This window comes from Porites lutea, chromosome 10, assembly GCF_958299795.1.
Source record: "Porites lutea chromosome 10, jaPorLute2.1, whole genome shotgun sequence".
NCBI classification, from domain to species: domain Eukaryota; kingdom Metazoa; phylum Cnidaria; class Anthozoa; order Scleractinia; family Poritidae; genus Porites; species Porites lutea.
The window spans coordinates 21,906,361-21,931,090 of NC_133210.1; the positions used below are offsets into that span (position 1 = coordinate 21,906,361).

The 24,730-nt window shown below is 38.2% G+C and overlaps 2 protein-coding genes across 2 annotated transcripts in view; both read right to left on the reverse strand.

The window, feature by feature from the left end:
- Positions 1-671: 671 nt before the first annotated feature.
- Positions 672-3,140, reverse strand: LOC140949660 (uncharacterized). The gene is made up of 3 exons (XM_073398809.1): positions 2,881-3,140; positions 1,555-1,707; positions 672-1,090 (listed from the first exon to the last, which is right to left on the reverse strand). The coding sequence occupies exons 1-3, from the start codon at positions 2,969-2,971 to the stop codon at positions 672-674; spliced, it is 663 nt and encodes a 220-aa protein (XP_073254910.1). The 5' UTR covers positions 2,972-3,140.
- Positions 3,141-4,009: 869 nt separating this feature from the next.
- LOC140949661 (uncharacterized) overlaps positions 4,010-24,730 on the reverse strand; it is a 35,937-nt gene continuing 15,216 nt past the window's right edge. The window contains exons 8-21 of the mRNA XM_073398810.1: positions 21,860-22,081; positions 20,481-20,642; positions 18,959-19,081; positions 18,454-18,551; positions 15,483-15,714; positions 13,879-14,040; positions 11,007-11,081; positions 10,069-10,272; positions 7,927-8,088; positions 7,492-7,554; positions 6,562-6,786; positions 6,095-6,268; positions 5,677-5,907; positions 4,010-5,405 (exon numbers count right to left, since the gene is read on the reverse strand). Coding sequence (XP_073254911.1) covers positions 5,161-5,405; positions 5,677-5,907; positions 6,095-6,268; positions 6,562-6,786; positions 7,492-7,554; positions 7,927-8,088; positions 10,069-10,272; positions 11,007-11,081; positions 13,879-14,040; positions 15,483-15,714; positions 18,454-18,551; positions 18,959-19,081; positions 20,481-20,642; positions 21,860-22,081 — 2,378 coding nt within the window. The 3' untranslated portion in view covers positions 4,010-5,160. The remainder of the gene's footprint in view (positions 5,406-5,676; positions 5,908-6,094; positions 6,269-6,561; positions 6,787-7,491; positions 7,555-7,926; positions 8,089-10,068; positions 10,273-11,006; positions 11,082-13,878; positions 14,041-15,482; positions 15,715-18,453; positions 18,552-18,958; positions 19,082-20,480; positions 20,643-21,859; positions 22,082-24,730) is intronic.

Genomic DNA, 24,730 nt, shown 5'->3' on the forward strand with positions numbered 1-24,730 from the left:
TGCAAAACGCGGCAGTCCGAGTTATATGCCAAAACATAGCCATATTACTCCGTTACTTCTTTAGGCTTCATTAACTTGGGATTAGGTTTAGAATTAATTTTAGGATTGCAATGCTTGCTTTTAAATGTATATGCGGTTTGGCTACACAATATCTTAGTAATCTTTTAACAGTAAGAGGGTAGGCCAACGACGAACTGGAAGATACAATCCGGCAAATTCCCCTCAACGATAGATTCTGCCCTGTTTTTAACTCTGCATTCTTCATTTTCTCTTGCATTGTCCAAAGTATTCAGTCCCAAGGGAAAAGTTGAAAGGCCAGTCACTGTCAAGGACAGTCCTATTCTGGACTACGATCTCCCGGACAATCATGCTTCACCGACTTATGAAATGAATCCCGGGTTCAAACCTTTCACAGTTAAACCTTTTCTGTCAGTGATGGAATGTATAAAAGTTTTCGCTGTAAAAAGTGTAATCTACCTTACATGTTAAACCACTAAAGATACTTTAGAATGAATCTAAACCCTAAGATAGCTTAGATTTGTAGTTGAACTGGTGTTAAGATAAATACAGCAAATAGAGAAAAACTGAAATTTGGGTTGCTCTGTAACAATGCCCGAGTACTAGGTCTTGACTGATTCAAGAGTCTCTCAAAACAATCTAATTGTTAACTGTTAACTACTACAGAAATTAGTACCTCCAATACTAGTGCAAGTGAGGTAGCTAGGGCTTTGTTGGGCGAAGTAAGAGACCGTTGAGCTGGATGATGGCATTTGAATCTTGGGAGTGACACCAGCTGCTGTTTGTACACTGGGAACCACTGTACCCCTAAACTGGCTTGGGGATGTTACGGAACTAAAACTTGGCTCCAAACCAGATTTAGAAGGTCTGATTACTGGAATCTGACCTCCAGGGACGTTTGGAAATTTGATTTTAGTTTGAATAGCGTCGGTACAAACACAAATACACAGAGATGGACAGTTCTTGGTCTCGTTGTCATTCCTGGGAAGTGGACGCAGAGAGGACGCCAAATTTCCTGTGTGGGAAGGCTGTGGACATGGACATGGACAGGTAGCGGGTGGGGGGCATGAAACTAAATAAAAACCAGGAAAATAGTTTTTTACATTGTGATGAAAGCTCTGTTAAATATTTTCAAACATTTGAAATCTAAATCTTGGGCTATAGCAAAAATAGTGCCTTCATGATTCGCAACTTTGGAAAAAAACCTCTTTCTCTTCTAGGTTTTGACCATTAGATTCGAAATTACGTTACGGTATTTTCCAAGCTTGAAAAACATTTAAATGAGATTTGAAACTCTCTCAATGAAAGGTGCATTTATGAAATACATTCTATTGATGTTCAAAATCTCCTATTCACCAATTTCAATGATTCCATTTATACAAAAAAAAAGAAATGCTAACATGCTCAACTACTGAGATATAATAATTGTGACTATCTTAAGTCTCAGCGAGCTGAAGGTTAGTTGAACTGGAATCACAGCAAGGTCAACAAAATGATTCATCAGTAATAGATCGATTAAATGATTTTTAACAATACCTGGTTTTGGTACTTGTATATGTATAGTTGGAGCTGTTTGAATCATCACACCGGTCGGTGTCACAGGACCTTGTATTGGTGAATATCTATTGTTTTGCTCTAGCTGCTCAATAACTGACGAAGGTAGCGGTATCTCCGTAATCTCATATCGGCCTGCATATCAAAAGAAACAATCAAATTACACAAGCTATTTATTTAACTTGGTTATTTCTTTTACAATTAACATCTAAGGCGGAATTGCCCCTACGCTAATTTCTACTTTCCAAAAAGCGTGTTTTCGGTGGTTGGTTTGTTTGTGTTGTTCTTGTTCTCATTAATTCTTACCTCAAGCGTAATTGACAAAAAAAGCTCATGAATAGCCCTACGCAGCCTTCAGACCTCAAGCTGGAGCTCTAAATTTTCCATCAAAAGAGGACAAGTAAATTTTATCTTAAAAAGGGACAGGACGGATTTAATGGTGAATAAGCAGAGACATTACCTGTGTTTATCAGGTACCTTTACTTGGTTTTAATTTTGGCTTTGTTATTTTGGATTAAAGATTGGACACACTGAAGTATAGGTGTCCATTTCCTATGAGGGCCCGAATTTTGGAGTTAGTCCTTCCAATTCACCGTATTTGAATGTTTGATCGGTTATCTGGCTTATTAATATCTTAAATCTTAATATTTTAATATCCTTTTGTTTGTTTGATTGTTTTGCTTAACGTGCTTATCGAGGTGCAAAACTACTGAATAACGCTCAATATGCAATCCCTTTGGAAAAAAGCGTACAACATTTCGAGGTCTTCCTAAAACAGCTGTTTGTTAGGAATTTCAGCGACAATAAAAACGGTGTCATCGGCTTCCATTTCCAGAATCAGCTAAGGCTTGTTATTGCAGCTAGCTAGGTCTGCAACAACAACCTGAATGGACGCCTTTCCCATAAAAGCTATTGACAGTCAGAGATTATTCCTGTCACCATTGATAAAATTGTAAAAATAATAAAGTTGGCCATTACATTCACTTTTTTCTGTGGAGTTCGGCTTTCACTTCCCTACAAAGAAACTTCCTTGCTTGTGTCGGTGGGTGAACTTTTCAAGCAGACCAAGAAAGGTTAATTGAGGTTTAACACTTGAGGAGTTCACCGCGGGATAGATAATAAGGAACCATTATCCCTGAAGTGAATTTAACTTAATTAAAATCTGTCAGAATAGAATTAAAGCAAAAAAAGTTCACATGCTATAAGCTGCTTCCTGTATTTCACGATTTGTTTTTTGCGGTGCATTAACACACCTTTCCGACATCTGCTTCTTATTATTTAGAACAACAAATTAAATTTAAAACTTACCTGTTGGCTTAATATAATATGTTCCTTTCACGGGCCAAATCACAGATTGAAGAACACAACAAAGGCAGACGAAGTGGGAAATGGTGGTCATTTGTTTAACTCAATCCGTACAAGTTGGCAAAATAACAAAACAACAACTCGCATAACAAAATAACAACTCGCGGGTTACAAAGCAAGATTTAACTTACGCGAGAGTCAATCTACTACTTGAAATTTTACACTTGACGCGCTTATTACGTAAGGCTTTGTGCATCTCATTGTATTTTACTTTTCATGGTCCATTCCATTAAATTTTATGACAACACTCAAGTAAAAGAACGAAATGTGCAGTAGGTAAACTGTGAGTGATAAAAAGTGAGATTCGACCCGACCATTCAGATTTGTTTACCTTTAGAGCTGTTTTTTTTTTTATCTTCTTCATTTGGTTTATTTATGGCTGGTATTGCTGAAACTTTACGTTGGAAGTCACAGGAAAGTAACATAACACACGGACCACAAGCTTTGTCCCACCCACTTCTTACACTAAGTGGCTGGAGAATCTGGGGCGCTTCGGTTTCGATAACCAATCATATTTCGTAATTTAATGAATTTTACTAGGTCGTATCTAGCAAAGGTTGGTACCCAGAAGCGTTCTCATCGGGAGGCAACTGTTTTAGCCATGTAGAAGAGATGTACCTTTAATTTGATCTCTTTTAACATACAATGGGGATCAAAAAAACTTGGAACCACCAGGTAAACTGTTCGAGGAAACATTACTAAGGACTCTTCTCCGCCTCTTCTCCTTCATCGTTTCATTCCCCTTCGCCCCATGAGCAATGTTGTGCAAAAACACATTAACTTGTTTGTACCCATGAACATTGCCTGGGGTAGGGCCATGATCATCTCAACTACTCCTACACTTTTGATCTCCATTGTAGATTGTCAGTACTGTACATGAAATTTTCATATGGCCATATCCGAAGATGAAGCGAACCCTGACTTCTGACAGACTACCCGGGCAGGCATGATGGGTCAATCATTCCCGCTCGAGATTTCCCACGTTGGTCCCGCGAGAAAAATTTTTCCCTGTAGCCTTATAATAAATCCTATATTTACCAAGCTCGGTCAAGATGGTTTGATATCGGCCTCGTTCTTTGTTTATTTTTATTGCCCTCGACTTCGTCTCTGTCCATAAAACTGCAAAAACGAACTATGCCAAAGTAACAATGGCCTTAATAGTCACATCCAATGCGCAATCTTCTAGGCATAAAAACGTCGCGCAAACTGAAGAGGGAAAGCAAATCATTTTGAGCCAAGAAATAGTGTGCACCTACTTTTTATCCCTGACAGTTTTTCTATTCATCTGATTTTAAGGATATATACCAGTTATCCACTGAAGTGGAGGTGGCCAGTGGCGGAAATTACTGACCAGCGTAAACATTCACCAATAGCCACCGACACTGAGGTGAATAATTGAGCACAAAACTGATTGTTTTTAACTCATCTACTGCTGTCAACGATTGCAATATTGACGCGCAAATGACCGAACAGCCGTCGCGTTTTCTTACAGACAAGTAAAAGTTTTGAAGGCATTTGTTTATCTCTTACGGCCACATTTCTTCCCTTCATGTACTTCCTTTTGTTACAGATTGTATAAGGAAAACACGAAAAAAAAAAATGGATAAAAAATAAAGAGAAGCGCTAATTAGCCTCACTGGCCTCCTTTTAAAGTAAAAATTCTTAATATAAACTTTGCACGCGCTCAGGCTAAAGAAACTAGTGAAACGGATTATAAAGGATATAAAAGAATAAATGTTCAGCAACAGGTCAATAAATTCACAACTTGTATTGTACCTACACTCTTTGGAGTTTAAAGGTGCACTCTTTACATTTCCTAGTTTCCTGATATTTTGTTGCAAACTTTAGAAATAGAATGACACTGCCCTACCGATTGTCTCCAAAACTGAAGTCAAGACGGATTTGACCTGAGTTATGTTTGGCTCTCTTCTTCTCACGGGAACAACAAAGAAACCTCAGAATGTAGTTTGCTTAGAGTAGGTATACACTATGTCGCCTGCACTGGGTATTACCATTGCCTGCTAAGCACAGAATTCTTTTCTTTACAGCAAGCCTATAACACTCTACGTTGTATCATTGTTAACCCAAGACACCAGCAATCCGTTCTTTTCGTCCACTGACAGGTACAATAGAGCAGCAAAAGGCCTCATTTACTAGCGTCCTATAGAGATAGATAGTATACTTTTTTGTTATTTTGACAGCTATTGGTATCCACAACCAGGGTCAACCTCCGTTCTTGTCTGCCACTGGATGTTTTCTAAGACGAAAGTTCCTAGAATCTTTTCGTTCCATTTCCTGCTCTTCTCCTAGACCAATAATTCGGTAGACGTAATTAGCACCTTGAGCTCCAACGCAATCGTCCTGATTTTCCTTTGCTGGACACTCATTGAAGTCTCTTGTAATGCACTGATTTGATGGCCCATCCCTGCTATAGTCCATCTGGGTACTTGGCCCACTGTAGCACTCGCCTTTTAAATTTAATAACAAAAAACTAACGTTAACTATAGTCTTACTAGTTGGGGCTACGTTGGAATTAAAAAGCTGCCATTTATCTGATTATATCCAAAACTCTCAATTTTTTTTCAGGATGTTGAAACCACCTCCCTTCGTCAGGCAGATTTTCAAAACAATAGAATAAACTAAGCTTTTTCTATAAAATGTTCTTGCCTAACACCTTAAAATAAAAATGTCACTATCCTTTCTTTTTACATCGGAATCGTACTACATAAGCGGCCTTACCGTGGTTTTGGACTCCAAAGTATTTATAGCCAAGCTCCTGTGCTTGCTCGGCGCACCTGCATAACACATCACTAAGATACATGTCGAGTTCACCAAGTTTTGCCTCCTTTCCACTGAACTTTGGAGAAAGCTCTTCCATATCCGTAAATATGAGGTCAGGCAATGGGCGCAGAGAAAGTTGCTTATCAGCGTAGCAACCTATATTCTCGAAGTGGGTGAAACAAGCCTTTCCTGCCAAACAAAAACAATTACATTTAGTTAATCAGTCTACATGACAATTGACTTTTTAAGTTGATCTTTTCAATTGTGTCATGTTAGTTGTTTCATACCGAGGCAAAGTTCAAGTGATTAGATGATCTGCTATTGCGTATGATTCGTCCAGTGTCTCAGTAGAAGGTACACTTTTAATATCTTTTACCTTGATGTGTCTCGAGCTTCTCTTTAATGCTGTAAACAAAAGTAGTTGTTTTATTTCCACCACATGCATTCTGATCATTTGCATCACACAAGGCGAATTCTTTAGTGATACAGAATTCAGATGGATCGTATTCATCGTACGGTCTATCGGCTCGTACTCCTGACCAGCATTCACCTGCGATAATGTAAAAAAAGGCCATAAATGACCAGTTTTAAGGAGATTAAAATGACAGGGAAACACAGTAGCCCCCCCCCCCCCCCCCCCCCCCATTGTAGTAAGCTGCTGGAAGGGTGTAGACGAAATACAGATGAACATCACGGCGTTTGCATTTTGCTGTAAAATACAAATTTGAATGTGACTGTTTCAATAAAAGTTCAAACGAAATGATTGTTTGAGTACAACCGTTGAAAGAAACGCATGTTTTGGAAAGGACAACCATACAGTCTGCAATTGAACGCGATACTCACCGAAGTTAGCTATTCCAAAATTACCGAATCCCTTTGCTTTTGAAAGCTGCGCACAACGACAAACCATATCATCCAAATGGCTATCCCAGTTTCCCCAGTTTATGGCAAAACCACTAAAATCGAGACTGCTTTCATCGAGATCAGTGAACAGAGGTTGTGGTAAAGGTCTCGCATTTAGTAAATTATTGTAACAACCTCTCTTTATGAAATCCACGGGACAATTATCTGAAGAAAAGGGAAAAAGAAATAATTCACAGGCAGAAATTCAGTTGCTTATAATGCAAAAAATTTTGAGTTTTGAAGAAAATAATATATTTTCAGAAATTTTTAACGTTTATATTACTTCGGCACACCCATTCTACTGATCACGAAAGTAAATGGCTCATATGTGACGTCATGAGAAGCAAATTCAGCAAACGCATCTTCCTAGCATAGTTTACCTTTCTTTCTCCACACTTGTTTACTTGTATATTAAGTCAAGCGTTCCTTAATTTGCCTCTTGGTTCCTTAATCTACGTCAAAGTTTCTTTGTTTTCGAGAGGTTTGCGAAAGAAGGGCCAAAATGGCGGATGAAGAGCCAAATGGCTGTAAATTTGGACTTTTCTAAACAATTCTATTCGCAGAGTTTTTCTAGTATTGTGTACTTTCAATTATAATTTTAAAAAATAAATAAGTTATGGGCACTTTTAAAGACTTTTTTTTATGAAAAATGAAACAGTACTGCATTTCTGTTTTCTTTTATTTGTTTCCAGATTACAAAGTTTTTCTTAGTTTTTGTGTGGGCATTGTCAGTAATGCATGGTATAATAGCAATGGTAACAAGGCCTGATTAACAATTCCCTTCAACTCTCTCTAGAACGCAGACATGTTGACTTATGCTAGTAATATGAAATAGAACGTTAATCAATGCAGTGCAGGAGGGTACCTTACCGTACAACTCTCCTTGCTGACTGTCCTTGGAATATAACGGACCAGGTGCTTTATCCGTCTGAGCTGAAATCAGAGTAGACCAATAAATGAGATAACCATGCATATCAAAATCAATTATACTGTAAAGGATAACTTTTTTTGATAAAAATGAGTAATGGTGCTACTTTGAAGCTACCTTTAGAAATCAGGTACAGCATCAACAGAATTATTAACAAAAAAAGAGAAACTGTAGATAAAAGGGTGGGGGGAGAGAAAATTTGCCAGGCCTGGAGAGATAATGGTTGGTTTACATTTTCTGTTTACCTACTATGCATGTCTTTGTATTTTTTTTCAGTTCTCTTTTAAACCCTACTAGTAATATCGCCATTTTACTCAAACCTTTACACTATGGCTCATTAAAACTTGAACGCAACTTTCACTGTTCATTTGACTGACCTTCTGTAAGTATAATGCGATAGACGTAATTGGAGCTTTGATCACCAGCACAATCACCCACACTGTTGGCATCACACGGCTGCTGAAGGGTGTTAAGACACCGTTCAGAAGGTCCAAAATCGTTGTAAGTATCAGCAGCGTTCCTTCCAGACCAACAATCTCCTACACATTAATATAATAGTAATATGAAGAGATGTCTAGTTAACCAGTTGAGTACTGTATCAACCGGTTAGCGATCAAAATTCAATCCCATTGCCACGATTAGCCTATGCTAATTGCCAACTAACCGATTAAAGATAAAGAAAATACGTTACCAATAATAATATTTAATCATAATAATAATGATGATGATGATGATAGTGATGATGACTATGAGCTGCCTGCTCTCTGATATGTCTATAAAGACCTTAAAATCGAATGAACAAATGAGAGAATGACGGCCACAAAAATTCCAGTAATTATAGGAGCCATAGGACTAATGAAAAAGGGTTGGAGAAATATATCTAACAGATCTCGCGTAACATCAACTTGCACGAACTACAGAAGTGATGACAATAATTAAAGTGGCCTCGTGTTTGTTGCCTGTATGCAATTGCCTGACATCCGATTTACGTCAATCCAAGCAAACGACAAAATGAAATGTTTTCAGAAGAACAAATAACGACCGGAAAAGAATGTGAGCTATCTACTTTGACAGTACTGTTAAGTAACGTGTCCCTCATCCAATCTGCGTAAGTGTAGATTATGGAAATGTACAAGGTATCACTCCTTCTATTGTATCTTCATGAAAAAAAGCATGGGTACATAGAGCAGCACCCTTATTTTGAAATTCACAAGAATAATCATTTTAAGCTTTCTCTCGTATCGTTGTATGTAAAGGTATGGAGCAAGATACCATACCGTAAACTGCTGGCTTGCGTGCAGCCGCAAGAAGGGGAGGGGGAGAGGAAAGGAAAAAAGAAGGAAAGGGAAGAGGAAAGAGAACCCCTGCCATAAGAGCCGGCCTTTTTGTATTACACCTGCCAATTTCCTAACTAATCCGATGACGTCAACTGTCAATACGTGACCAATCAGAAGTAGATAGCGCTTCTCAGCATGGTCCAAAGTGAATTACTTTGTTTACAGGAAATTTTCAAGTCGAGACGCTTTTTTACAAATGATATCATTATCGAGCGAAATAAAGCATTTTTACTGTTCTTGCTCCCGCAGCAAACACGACAAGCAATGATCAGTTTCGTGTGAATACACGAGACATTTGGTCTTAACTCATCAAACACAATGGTTACCAAGAACAGAACAGTCACCAGCCTAATACGCGAATAATGAAAGGAGAATAATACACAATTGTCAAAAAGCTCAAGAAATCAGAAAGAAGAGAAAGAAGAAATTCTCAGCTTGAATCTGACGTTTGCCGTTTGCCGTATACGTGGAGCTTAAGCTCCGTCTCTATTAATATCCTGGAGGGGGCTATAATGAGATGTGTTTTTGTTTGCATGTACATGTTGATTGGCATATAACTGGGAGGGCTTGACACATACTGACAACTTTCAAAAAATATATATAAATAACTTAAAGGACTGCGGAGCATTAGATATTTTGAAAACCGAAGATAACTTTGTAGATAATTACAAACTCATGGTTAATCTTAAACTGGATTAAATAACAAAAAGTAGATCATGCAAGATACCTCCATTATTTCTTTTCTTTCTTTTTTACGTTTGTAAGCACATATATGCAATTGTAAAGATTTGTTTTCTTTTCTTGACTTACGTTTTTCTCCTTTATAAAACTCTTACTTTGTAAAACACTCTTTGTAAAACTTTTTTTTCTGTTTTGCAAAGTAAACTTGAAGCTTAAAACTTGAACTTAAGATCCATTCTGATATGATCGCTATCGCCAGCTATACAGCGATGGTTTTTTGGGTTTAGCACCATGATTAATTAGCAAAATCTTTTGATCTCGCTCGTTCTAATCAGGTTTGTGTGATATGAATAAAGCGAGTCGATGTTAACTTACCATAGCTTTTTACCAAGGCGCTTTAAAGGCGATGTTTGATTTTTGGCTTGTTTCGAATTTTAGATGGTTCAAAACATTTATTTTGACGTATTATGAAAAACAAGATAAAAATACAAATATACCAACCAAAGTTTCGAATCCCAAAGACCTGGTAGTTCTTTTTGTGGACTATATTGGCGCACCTGCAGACAAACTCTGGTAGCCAAGAATTCCATTTATCCCATTTAACCAGCTGGTTTTCGTTAAGAATCTTTTCCGGCAGTGCAAGCTCTTGGCTGTTGGCCAACTTATCGACAAAACACCCAACTTTTTCATACTTTATATTGCAAACTATAATACAACAAAGAATATTTAAGAGTAGATGTAAGACACTATTCTCACTAATTGGTTTGGTTTAAAAAGAGCATACAATTTTATTCGTTTTGGACTTCACCCCACAATAAAAAGATAAAGACCCGAAGTTTCTAAAACGTTCTCGCGAACGTAGAGTGTTTTCTGTGCACCGCAGCAAGGCAAGTTTCGAAAACTCTGACGTCATACCTATTGACGCATCACATACTGCTAGATCCCTTAAGAACGTGAGGGCGTATACATGAACACTTTCTTGAGGGTTTATGTCAATACACAGGAACACAGGCGCAGCACAAAGCGGATTGAAGAATATTGTCGAGAACATAGCAGATTCAAAAGTATTGCCCTGGAAAATCCATTTTCTTTTTTTTTTTTCAAACAAAATTGAAAGAATAACATTTCTTACTAGAGTACAACCGCTTTTACTTGGCCCTTTCAAAACTGTATTGTGTTCTATCAGAGTGCTAGACTGCCACAGTCCCCTATTTTTTCGTAAGATCGTCAGGAGAGATACGGGCGGCCATCTTGCTTTATGGCCGCCTGTCAAAGCAAAGTGGTCGATCTCTAAGAACTTACGGGAAAATAGGCGACTGTGAACAGTCTATCAGAGTACTTTCGTTACAGTCTCGAGCAATCTGTAACTGAATTTATCACATCAGACTACAAGTCGTTTGTTTAAACCAACTGGCACTTAAGCTCCATTTTTTACTTACCCTTCGACACCGGAGGAAGCAACGTGACTGGCAGGGTTGGAGATACTGTTGGGCCTGCAGGTAGTTCAGGTGACACTAAAAATGAACCGTAAACGCGGTTTATGAGCCCTGGACACAATAAAAAACATATCCAAAAACATATCCGTTTGACGGCTTAATCTTCCTTTTTGTCTGTCTTTTTTATCCGAACAATCCGCTGCATCTTAGCCATTTTTGTGCGCAGTTATCTTTAAATAACTGATCACGTGCTCCTGTTAGTCGCCTATGAAGAGGGTCAATCTTTGAGACATATATGAAGAAAAAACATCTAAAACAATGCTTTGCCAAATTTTTGTGCGTTCCATTTGAGAGAGTTGTAAGGTAATTAATTCTCATTTTGGCGTTGGCGTTATTATTCTACCTGTAGTGTTGATTCTCTAACGTTTGTTTGTACCTGTGACGAGTGGAGTGCCTGTGACAAGTGTTTTACCTGTGACGCGAGTGTTGCATGTAGTTTGGTATTTTAGTTTCTAAATACCCGACTACTTAGGGTGTTTCGATACAGTTTTTTGGAGACTATACCAATGTTTTTCATTCGCCTTAAAAGTGATTTTATCCAATCGTTAAGAAATTTTAACCACTAATTGATTTTGAATTGAAGTTTGTCAAAATGTAGTTTTAAGTTAAATCAATATCAGTATGTCAACAATAAAAAAAATGAAAATCGATAAAAGCCGAATTTTGCGAAATCTTGACCTGCTACTGAAAATCCTACACCAGGAACTTAAAACGGGGTATTTAGCAAATAACCTCCGCGAGAAATAAAAAATTCCGTTTGTTTGAATTCAAATTAAACGTAAATATATTTCAAACCTGATATTTTCAATAGCCGTGATATATTTTTCATAGAAAAAGTTCTAAATAACTCAAATCAATCCTAAGTAGCGTCAGAATGCTTACGAATATCATATTTTGCTGCTTGGAAAATTTGGTGTACTTTCTTTCATACGATCCTGAAAACTCAACTGTTTTCTGTCACCACTTGTCTAAATGCAACTTTATTCTAAATTTTGACTTTTAACGCTTTTCTGTATATCTCTAGAACAGCTTGACAAAATGCTTTTTAAACCTCATCACGTAATTTTTACAAACGTGGCCTACGAAACGCCCAAAACTCCGGGTTAAAACATTTACTGTTACGTTGTGCTAATTTTTCCAAATAAATGCGGACCATACATACCTCCATGAATAGTACATTTCAGTGCGAATATTGTCGATTGTTGGCCTTACACTAGAGCTATCAAGTATAATCTAAGTGTACTTGGAACCTATTTTGAGTTTGAAGGGTTAAAATGTGCCCACTTCAACTTTACTGGGTGACCACGGAAACGTTCGTAGTTCAAAAAAGCCGAAGTTCGTCGCCAAGTATGGTCTTCACCACACTTGAGAACGCACTTGACCAATTGACCACTCCAGAAAATACCATAACATACCATAATGCTCTTTGTTTGTCACCCCAATATTTAGTATAAGTATTGTCTTCAGTTTCTCTTGGGAGTTAACATGGCCCGAGAGAAACTGAAAACAATGCTTCTGCAAAATTTCGGGGTGACAAACAAAGAGAAAAACAAAGATATATGATATGTTATGGTATATTCTGGAGTGGTCAATAGGAAATGGAAGCCATGTGCACCATGTTCACGTGCAACGGTTCCAAGATTCTAATGAACGGAAAGATATTAAACACTCAACCTGTCTTGGTTAGCTACATGTAAGAGCCTCGTGGAAGAGGCCAAGACCAAGCCCTACGGCGATTTGATTTTTTGTTTTAGTAAAATCCAACTAGTTGGTCAAAAATTTCGAGAATAAAAAAAATTTAGCTAGTTAAAGCTAGACTTTAATCCTTTTCTGCCGCCAAAAAGCGCGCGCTTTTCGCTACTAGTAGGCCATAACATATAGCCTATTAATAAAATCCAACTAGTGGTCTATTATCAATGCTGCGTTCTGATTAATTGAGCTACTACTAGGCTATATGTTATAGCCCACTAGTAGCGAAAAGCGCAGGCTCTTTGGCGGCAAAAAAGGATTAAAGTCTAGCTTTAACTAGCTAAACCTTTTTTATTCTCGATATTTTTGACCAACTAGTTGGAGTTTACTAAAACAATTATTCCTCTCGCCCTCATGGCCTGTTAGTCAATAACCCATTCGGCCTTCGGCCTCATGGGCTATTGACTAAGAGCCCATTCGGGCTCGAGGAATAATTCTTAGGTAGTAGCTCAACCAATCAGAACGCAGCATTAATAATAGACCACTTTTTGGATTTTACTAAATAGATTTAGCCAGGGCTTAAAGCGAAGCTCTCGATAACATTTATAGTTCGTTCAAAAACAAAATATAAAATCGTGTAAAGCTAAGCGGCGAAGGCAACGCCGGAGAAAGGTAAAAACAACCGCCTCTTTTCTCTTTTTCTCTGTCTTTCTCTTGCTCTATATTCCAAATTTGTGGACATGACAATTAATCTAAGCTGAATACTTTAGACAACACGAATACAGAAACAATTTCCGCATTCCGTTTTCGTCTTTATTGACTCTTTAGTTGTCTCGGCTTAACAAGACGCCGGTGGTTACGTGATTTCCCGCCAAAATAACCTCGAGTTGCATTTGGGTTACCATACCTGTTGATTGAGTTATTTTACATTGGTTGTCCTGTGGTGCGGGGGGACGGTCAAGCGGGCGTATGGTTACGTGATTACCAAATTTTCTCGGATGGGTAGATTACTTGATTTTCTTACCCATGGTGCTCTGCTACCAATCGAATGAAAAAAATTGGGGGAAAAATTGTATCGAAACACCTTAAGGTGCGTCGACCATGATTATTTTACAAACAGAGTTACCTTTAGGACTAATGTAATAGACGAAATTGGTGTTTTGTTTGCCAACGCATTCTACATTATCGTTGAGGTTACACGGCACATTGACTCCCTTCGTGACGCATTTTTTAGACTTGCCAGCTCGGTTATATGTGTCAGCGGCTTCTGGTCCAGACCAACATTCACCTAACAAGAGTTTCATAATCTCATAAATGTTTCACGTATATTGACCATATATATACTGAACAAAATTTGTTCACCTTACGCAAAAGTCAACCTGACGCAGTACAAAAATTGCATATACCTTTTAAAAGCCCCAAAAACATCCTACTTCACAAGTGCCGAATGATATTAGCCCACGGTCGATATATTAGGGTCATTTACACGAGGAAAAATAAGACGCGTCTTACATAGGACGCGTCTTAAGTAAGACGCGAACTTTCCGTATAAACGGTACATCTCGTCTAAGATAAGACGCGGCTTAGCTAAGACGCGTCTTATTTTAGAACAGCCCTTAACACCTGTCCTTAGAGAAGAGGCGTCTTAGCTAAGACGAGAAAAACTTCGTATAAATGACCTTCGCTTCTTACATAAGACCCGAATGCATAATACGCATGCGTTAATTTCTGGCGCGCCACGTTGGATTGCCGATGTTACAGGCAACATTCACAGGAAAACGAGTCAAGAACAGAAATAAGACGCGAACCATTTATACGAGCTGTTCTCGTCTTAGAAAGACATGGTCGTATAAATGGTACAGTTCGCGGTCTTATTTTTCCTCGTATAAATGGCCCTATTAACATTCCAACATGACTCAGAGATTTAGAGTCAAAACTGCAAATTTTTTCCGACTCCATTCTCTCGCAATTCCCAGAAGAGACTTGATAGCAAAGAAAACCAATCCAAATACAAAAAAATTAACAGAAAGCCTCGGAGTCATGTTAGAAGTTTTAGAATTCTAATATATCGAACGTGGGCTATTTGCGAAAATAATGTATTTTCCTTATAAAGCGTTTTTACTCACGTGGCTAGCATCTATACAAATTTATTGGGGCAAAAAAAAGTGTTTGCATAAGAAAAGAGTTCAACTCTCACAGGATTGGTTTGGGACACCAATATGGCCGCCGTTTCATTGTTTTGGGAACAATGAAACGGCGGCCAACTCCTTTCTTATGCAAACGCTTTCCTTTTTTTCAAAAAATTTGCATAGATTCTGGCCACTTGAGTGAAAACGCTTTATAGCACGTATTCACCCACGTGCCCAGCATCTAGGCAAATTCATGGGAAAAAAAGAAATTTTTTACTTAAGAAAAGAGTTCAACTCCCTCAGGATTTGTTTGGAACACCAATATGGCCGCCGTGACGTCATGTGAATAGGCTCCATAGGCATTGAATTAAGCACATAAAAAGGCAATTCGACATTTGAAACAGGCCTAAAACAAAGAGGTTTAAACAAAATGCTCTACGCCAAAACTAATTTGCATGCAAACATGTTTTGATTGGACTGTGACTGAAAGAGGCCACTTTCGCAAATTTTCCAGGTTTACTGACTTGTGGTATTAAAGGTTTGATTAGTTTAAAATTATTGATAATGTAAAAGGAACAAGCGAACACTGAGAAATAATCACCATAATACTGGACGCTGAAATAAGAGTACTTCTTTGCATTTGCCGCATTAGCACATCTGCACACCACATCAACTATGTATTCATCCCAGTTTTTCCTGGCGATTCTATACCCGCTCCACTTCTTCTTCATTGAAGGATCGCGGTCAGTAAAAAGAATATCAGGTAATGGCCTTTTCTTCTTTCTGTCATCCTTAAAACAGCCGACTTTGGTATATGTGATGTTACAACCTATCTTAAAGAATGCGATAAACAGGCAGTTGAAGATGAACTTAACATCGATGGAGGTAAGCACGTTTTAGCTTGTTTTCAAAAAGAAATTATTTTGAATGAATAATAAAACAGTTATTGGATGTGACTGATTATGACAGAAAGAATTATGCAGACTGAAGATAGTGATGACACTGTCTTTAATCGATCTACATAACACTTTACATCATGAGAGATTTGATCCAATGTTTATTATTCTTCATTCAAAATATTTTCAACAACTAATTTTCGATTGGAAATGTAAAATTCCTGTCTTAGTCTAGCAGATATTCTACAAATACCAGTTTTCATCTTCCAGTGGTCGGTGTTGTTGTAATTTTAGACACTTGCTTCTTCGCATAATAAAACAACTTGCCTTTTAAGAAATTGGGAGGAGGTGTAGCTGAAGTACTAGGTATGATTTGTGTGCTTGAAGGAGTTGGAGTAGGCACTGCAAGCAAAACCGAGTCAAGAATAATAATAATAAAAATAATAATGATAATAATACCTTATTATAAAAAGAAATAGTGATTATGGAGCCGAGTGCTTTTTGTGATCTGGTTAGGATACCACAGGTAACCCAGGCTCTGTGATAGTACCACAGTACGGTTCTAGTAAAATTACAGTGTTTGTATGGGGTAAAAATATCATCCTAAAATTTCTAGGAAATACTAAATAAAGATCAATAAAACTTACTCTGCAGTTAATTGTTGTTGTCCTTATTGCTTCAACGAAGTTTCGTGATAATTTGCAGTAATTTGTTGAAATTCACTCTATCTACAATAATAATATACAAGGTAGGAAACACGAGGTGCCATTTTCACCGACATGCTCTCATTCAACACAACTTTTTCCACGAAATTCGAACTCCAACGGAATATAAACATGCCAGGATCGTAGAAATAGGATAGCAGCAGATATAGAAACCAATGAAGCTTTCCCAGATAGAGAAACGAATCCCACAGACTTTGACAAACTCGAAGAATATAATCCAAACACACCGAGAATACGCTCGCCGAAGCAGCCGGGCCAGATCAACGCGCGGCCAAGAAAATGAGGCCTGGGCACTGTACAAAAAAAAATCATCCTGGGAGTCCTGAGGTGACCTTTCTGGGCACCGATACATCATTTGCCCAAAGCCACCCTACCCTGCTGAAAAAATACTTAATAGAAGGCAATTGTTCTTCCTAGCCGTACCACCCTGGCCTGTTATAAAGAGATTATGTCCCTTTCGAACTATATTCAGCGCCTGGCGCTGGTCCTCAGAAAGTTTATCAAACATCAATAGGGCAAGGTTATAAGGGCAAATGAAAGAACAACGAAGGAGGATTTACAAAACTTAAAACGAGCAAAAGATAGAAGTGAATTTTGGCTGTTACCGAGGCATTTGTACAACAGGACCAAATTCAAAGAGAGGTGTATCACGATGATTCAGATATTTAACCGATAGAGCGTTCACTTGTATTGACAAGAAGTCGGCGTGTTACTGCCGCATTAATCGCTAAATATGTTAATCGCGCTAGTTCTTTGTTTACTGGTGCACGTGCCTTTCACATTCGTCTCAGTTATCGCAATTCATATTCTGTCGCAATTTTCTGTATAATTTTTGACATTAGTTTGTAAGCTTCACCGTTTATTTACGATAGTTTCGCTCGAGAGTTCACAGCAACAGTATCTCAGTCATCATCTACCTTTTGTTCAACCTTGTTTTTAGCCCGCCTTGTAAGTATTTCGCGTTGTTATTTCATTAGTTTCATTACTGTTATTTGCACTCCTTAGTAAAAGAAATGGAGCGCCTTGTAACTCCGCATACTCCCCTGCTTATATTAATCTTTTTTTAGCCATTTAAATTTAGGCGCGTGTGTGGGATTTGCTCTGGCAAATAGTGATTGGCTAGGAAGAACAATTGTCTTCTATCAAGTATTTTTCCAGCAGGGGAGGGTGGCTTTGGGCAAATGATGTAGCGGTCCCTAGAAAGGTCACCCCAGGACTCCCAGGATGATTTTTTTTGTACAGTGGCCAGGCCTCATTTTCTTGGCCGCGCGTTGATCTGGCCCGGCTGCTTCGGCGAGCGTATTCTCGGTGTGTTTGGATTATATTCTTCGAGTTTGTCAAAGTCTGTGGGATTCGTTTCTCTATCTGGGAAAGCTTCATTGGTTTCTATATCTGCTGCTATCCTATTCTACGATCCTGGCATGTTTATATTCCGTTGGAGTTCGAATTTCGTGGAAAAAGTTGTGTTGAATGAGAGCATGTCGGCGAAAATGGCACCTCGTGTTTCCTACCTTGTATATTATTATTGTAGATAGAGTGAATTTCAACAAATTACTGCAAATTATCACGAAACTTCTTTGAAGCAATAAGGACAACAACAATTAACTGCAGAGTAAGTTTTATTGATCTTTATTTAGTATTTCCTAGAAATTTTAGGATGATATTTTTACCCCATACAAACACTGTAATTTTACTAGAACCGTACTGTGGTACTATCACAGAGCCTGGGTTACCTGTGAGGATACGTGGAACATCGAGTTTCGAATCATTTGGTTTCTTAGGGTTTCTGCGCTTTCAGCACTAATGTAGTCCTACTTTCTGATAACACCTTGGGGTTCATGATTAATGATTATACATGCATATGTACGAGATGTACATTTATCAAACGGTACGGACACTTGTTTTGTGTACAGTATATATTGAAGAGGGAAGACCATTTAACCTTACTTACCGATACCTGATTGTTTTGCATGATGTCCCATTTGAAATGACTTTCGCTGCTATACAGAGTAGAGAACCTTAAACTAAAACCTGACAGTCCCACTCTGGCTACACAGATTTAGCATTTGCTAAAATAACTTAAATTATAAATCTTGTACCACCCATCGAAGTAAAAATTTGAAGTGTTTTCAGTGTCAGCTTAGCCTATTGGCAAATAAGTAAAAGCTGCAATATAAAGCAATACAATGATTCTCCTTTAGCTATTGGCTAAGACCTGGGCGTGAGATTATTTTTAGAATGGGATGACAAAATAGAAGGCTATCGATCCTTTACTTCAGATCGCCAAGTCACGTTCATTTCCAATTGAGCAAAGAGAAGGAAAGAATCAAAAAAGTGTCAACATAAATTATTTCCTGATAATGTGAACTACACTGTAGCTGTTGGAGACAGCAATAGATTTATTTATTGGGATAAAAAAAACAGAAATTAAAACTATTAAGATCATGATTGAAGGCCTCTTAATATAAATGTTCTCCCTGTCTGTACGACAGGCAACTCACTGATTACAGGCGGAGGCGTGGTAACGGCCGTCAAGGATGGAAGCGATGGAGTTGCTTCCGAAATACGAGGTTTTGGTGCTGGAAATGAAGGAAAAAGCGCTGTTAAAAACCTAGAAAAAAGCATCTGTTTGGGGTGAATTGCATATGTAAGTGGTTAGATGCATAAATTCTGGATTCACAAGAGGGTCACAAGTATACTACTTGGACGGAGAGCCAAGTAAAGGATTGGTGACGGCGAGATTGGCTTCAAAGTTGTTTTTTTGAGGGGCAGGGGATGTGACAGGAATTTCACGTCTTATTACCAGTCATTAATTAACAAACCTCTCCTTACCGTCAAAAACATACCAGACACATTTAGCTTCGATTTCGCATGTTTGCAAACATCTCCTTTCGAAACAGCAATTATAAATACAGTTACTAGAAAAACATTTTTTTCCAAATAAAATCGGCAAACATACACAGTTGAACATTCCCCAATCTACGTGAAAGCCTGCTCTCTTCAACACCAATTAAAATGATTAAAACTCCTGATAAAAAGCCATGAATTTCTGACACGTTATTTGTAGCGTTCATTTCAATTCCTTTGGCAAAAACAATGTTTCTTTATTCAAAACTCCTAGATTTCTGGAATATAACAACATTTCCCTGGTCGGGCTGCAACAAAAGCATGGGGCTTGCGTGATTGATCTTCAAAATACCAAGAATCCTGCGTGTGTTTGCAAAATTTGCCTTGCAAATTCGCAATAGCATCGGGTTGAAGATAATACTTGCGAGCAAACGGTCTTATCATCATACCTCCTCCATGAAAGGTCAAGAAAAGTCTGCCCTATTTCACGCCAATCGGAAATAAATATATTCCTCCACCAGTTTCTTTGGCCCAAAAAGATGAAGATCCAAAAAAAAAAAAATTAAAAGTTAGGCGAACACTTAGACTTGTCAGTGTTGGCAACTTGTTGCCGGTCAACGCAAATTAACACCTATTGTCTAATGACTAATCAAATGCCAGCGTTGCTGGAACAACGCGCTCCGTAAAAGTGAGCTGCAGGGATCATTAGTATAATGTTACGACAGTCCCTCCATTTGTCTCGCCTCCCTCCCCCCACAGCTATAAAGATGGTTTGTTCGCTTCAGCGCAGATGTCGAGAGTCAAAGTAGGTGTCAGCAATTGACAAATGTCTTTGGGGTGAAGGACACGCTTGGAATTGACAAAGCCATTATGACGACGATGCAACTATCTCTCACAATGATGGAAATCTTAACATTTCGAGCCTGCCAGCAAGCTCTCCATTTAGTATATCGAGAGTAGTCACGCACATTTGGCAAGAGAGAGCAAGGAGCAGGGAAAGAAAGGATCAGTTCGCTTGCCCCTCGAAATGGAGAGGTTGCTCCTAGTCCATAACATTTCTCAGTAGTGGTGCTCGTTTGATATTCGATCAGCGAGTTTATGTTAGGAATTCCGAGGAAAAGTTGTAATTACCTTTCACATTGATTCCATAGACGAAATTGGTGTTAAGGTCGCCAACACACTCTACATTATCACTGACATTACATTTTTGCATAGAACCTTTCGTGAAGCATTCTTCAGACGGGCCATCTTTATCGTATGTCTCGGCGGCATCTGGTCCAGACCAACACTCACCTATCAAGCAAAACACATAATGACATGAACATTAAATTAATCATTTAGGAGCCCTGTTCAAATGTTCTCTCAACATCTCCACCGTTAATCGTTTTAAACACATAACAGAAGTTCAACTTTTTCAATAACACATCCAACGCTAACATTGCTAACCTTATTTTCGTTGGTAGAAAAACCTGTTAGTTTGTTTTCGAGAGAAACGTAATTCAACTTAGAACTGCCCGTGTTTATTGTAAGACCATTAGTACTAAACTAATTATAGTTATCGCTAAGTGCCAACGAGCAACGATTTTACCTATACCCGCGCCCTGTTCAGTTTGTTTAGAAATGTCATGAATTACCTTAATTTACAAAAAATAGTTGGAACACTATTCGATTGCAAAAGCAAAAATTAACATAAAAACAGTGAACGAAACTGATCTACTGCATAAAGAATTTGAAATCCCAACTTTACATAGCAAGTTTTTCGAGATATTGAAATTCGTCATTGTCCGAAGTTACACACAGGTCATTTTGCGTAAAATTTAGTGATCTTATAAGCGAACTTCGAATCCTCTCAAAAAAACGAATTAGAAATACTGACTTTACCTTGTATACTTTTCCTTATATTCTCTTTTCTGCATTACTTCATAAAAGTTTCTTTACACTATTTTCTGTCACACCCCTTCGAGATTCATTTTTCTGCCTTGGAACCTTCGCGCACGACCTTATTAATATGCTGCCCCCTCGCAAAGACGAGAGGCTGCTCTTTGGCAATAACCAAAACGAAGCTCCCCACCTCTAAAATTTTTAATGCTGATTGTTTTTAATGTTCTTGTTGCTTACAATACTGTGTTGTTGTCTTCTTACAATAAAACCTCGAAAAAGTAGAAAGATAACGTACTACTGTTGATTGCATCAACACTTAGTTTTGAATAAACGCGGCAGCCGAATGAGAGTCGAAACGGCAAAAATTTAATCCAGGATCTTAATACGCGCTGACGTGGTTTTTCGAGTAAATACCGACGGTAATTAGCTTTTAGAGATTCAAAATAGTCGGTTTAAGGTTCGGTTAGGAAAAAAGGAAGGGCAAAAATTTGGATTATACCGACTGTGTTGTCGCGGCATCATCAGGAAGTCCTTTAACCATCATATAAATTCTTGAGGCTTAATTATCTCAGTTTAATAATCTGCTAAAAGGAAATCACTACGATTTTAACAATAATATTGACATTTACCAAAATATTGGATGCTAAAGTGGGAGTACTTCTTAGCCTTTGCCGCGTTAGCACATCTACAAACCAAGTCAACTATGTATGTATCCCAGTTGTTCCAGTCGATGGTCTTATTACTCGATACCTTGCTTTGGGCATCGCGATCAGTAAAAAGGAGCTCAGGTAATGGTCGAGGGTTCCTTCCATCTTTGAAACAACCGAGTTTGGTATAGTTGGTGGTGCAACCTGTCTCAAGAAAAAAACTTCTATTTATCTATATGGCATTACCGTATATAATGATGGATCTAGGGAAGGGGCCCGATTGACGGGGAGCTCACTTTATTTTAAGAGGGGCAGCCAACGACTTTTGTCTGTGAATAACTGTTCCGAGGAGCAAATATACAATACAATACATTTAATAATTCTCTCAATTGGGTTTTCAGAATTAATTTACAAGATTATTCACTAAGTATAATGTGCGAAATAGGTAAAAATTACATATTGTATAAAAGACAATTAACTTTGAATGCTAGAACTACAATTATAAAAAATTAAAAAGCTAATAAACAATTAATTACAAAGATCAACAAACTATAGGTAAATTTTCTATTTCCGCCTTCTGATTATCTCAAGCCTGGCACTCCTTTTACCTCAATAGAGGCAGAGTTTCTAATATCATTGGGAAGACTGTTCCAATATTTAGACGCCCTGAAACGGAAGGCACACTATGCGGCGGAGGTTCGGCACTGAGAGAGGTTAAGTTGATTGTTCTCTCTAGTGCAATAAGAGTGAGTTTCTGAGCGTTATACAAAGTTAGTACTAAAGTAGCTGGGCACAAGACCATTGAGACATTGAAAGATCATAGTTACATCATGTAAGGATAGTAGCCCCTCGATGGTGAGCCAACCAAGTTCATGTAAGACTGGTGTAATGTCATCAAACTTTTTTGTGATAGTAAGTACTCGGCCGGTAAGGTTTTGCTTGAGTTGTAGTTTATGGAGGTTTTCTGTAGAAGTTCCAGACCATACTGTCGAACGGTATAACAGTTGGCTAAATACTAGGGGGAAAGGATTATGCACAGTACATCTTTAGAGAACAAGTGTCCTACTCTATTTATTAAGAGCTAATGTTGACAAAAGATGAGGTTAGTGATTACAGAAGAGATATGACCATTAAAGGTCAGGTTCGAGTCAATTGTGACGCCAAGGTCTTTGACGGAAGTTACAGGTACTACGTCTTTAATTACCAAGGAAAGGTACGGTGATGTTACTAGGCAACTTAGAGATAAGTTGCCTCACCCCAATCAGGAAAAACATGGTTTTTTTAAGGATTGATCAGAAGGTGGTTAGCGCAACACTACTCTGAAACATGTTTGAGATCCTCAGTAACTTGGCGTAGACATGAATCAATAGGGAGTTTAAGATACGGCGACTACGGACTACGACTACGGTTAAACGTGCTCCTTCGCATGATCAAAACCACGTGACTGTTCATTTTTCCCGCATAGTCCTGCGGCTACGGCGAGTTGTTGAGCTGTTTCCGTAGTCGGGGCTACGGAGAACATTTATGCTCGTATTTTGCCGTCTCGATAATTCAAGAATCTCGTCTTTTCGTAAGAAAGTTTTCAATTCACCTGCTTTAAGTGAGGGGGAAGCGAAATATGTAAGTTGTGTCTAATATCTGCTCAGATTTACCCTTTTAATCCACCGTTGTGACTACATTTTTACCTAGCTATTAAAGCTCATATTTAAAGACGCTTAGCTGTTTATACGCAGAATTCAGATTGACGGCCGAGGAGAAGAGAAGTCATGCAGGTAATTTACTTTCTCTTCGCACTTGAAAAGTTTCAATGTTTGTTCGCACTGATTAGTGTGTCTTTCCACTTGTCTAACCTTTGTTTATGCGAGTTTTTGTATCGCATTTGCTGAATTAAAATGATGTAAAAATCTTCGAGACAATCGAAACTCGGCATTTCAATACTTCAAACTACATAAGATCAGTAGTCGGAAAAGTCCATCTTCTATATCTATTGAATGAGCTTTAATATTTGACACAAGTATTCATGGGCGAAAAAATAAAACCCGTGTAACTCAAAACGTTGTTTACCAATTTCACCCGACGTAAATTTTTTTTTTTTTTTTTTTTCACCCGACGTAATTGCTTCCTGCAAGTATGGAAGAATTTGTTCATAAGATCACATGCAAAACTGACTTACATTTTTGTGAACTGTGATGAAAACAAAAAAATCTTTGGTGTTGTTTCCCTCTCCGCCTCTTCTCTCGTAGTCTATTGTCTGTTGTGTAATCTTAACGTTCTATATTTGCACGACTCAACCCACTGCTTCAAACAAAGGACAACGCTCGTCCAGCCGTAGTTCGTAGTCCGTAGTCTCCGTATCTTAAACTCCCTATTGTCCTTTGACGCGAACGAAAAATATATCTTAGTGTCATCAACGTAAGATTCGGTGTTACTAAACTTGATGACTTCGGGTAGATCATTCTTGTACCGGCTGAAGAGCGTTGGGCCGAGAACACGAGTGGACTGTTGTCTGTTTGTAAGATAACTTTCGAACCAAAGAAGAGCTTTGTTGGTCGACGTACCAGATTTGTAATTTGCAAAGTAGGATTAAATATTGCTAACAAATTCCTTAAACTCGAGAAAGGCTCAAAATGTCTGGATCATTGTGACGCTTGCCTAAGAAATTCAGCATTTCTATTTACGTACTTAGTTTTCGGAGATTGTGCTTTTCACTTTTAATCGCCAAGAAATTGCTTTTTGTTAAAAAAATCCCTTGAAAATTTCGATATAAAAACAAATGTTGCCATAGAATCTTAGTTTGATGAAAGTACGGCTACTCCATTTCATTCAACTATGTCAGTTTTAAATGAGACGTTT

Excerpts from the sequence above, each read along its gene's own strand:
- LOC140949660 (XM_073398809.1), bottom strand. The coding sequence starts at position 2,971 with ATGACCACCATTTCCCACTTCGTCTGCCTTTGTTGTGTTCTTCAATCT. Across the intron at positions 1,708-2,880 it reads ATATTATATTAAGCCAACAG|GCCGATATGAGATTACGGAG; the intron begins GTAAGTTTTAAA and ends TTTGATATGCAG. Across the intron at positions 1,091-1,554 it reads TATACAAGTACCAAAACCAG|TTTCATGCCCCCCACCCGCT; the intron begins GTATTGTTAAAA and ends GTTTTTATTTAG.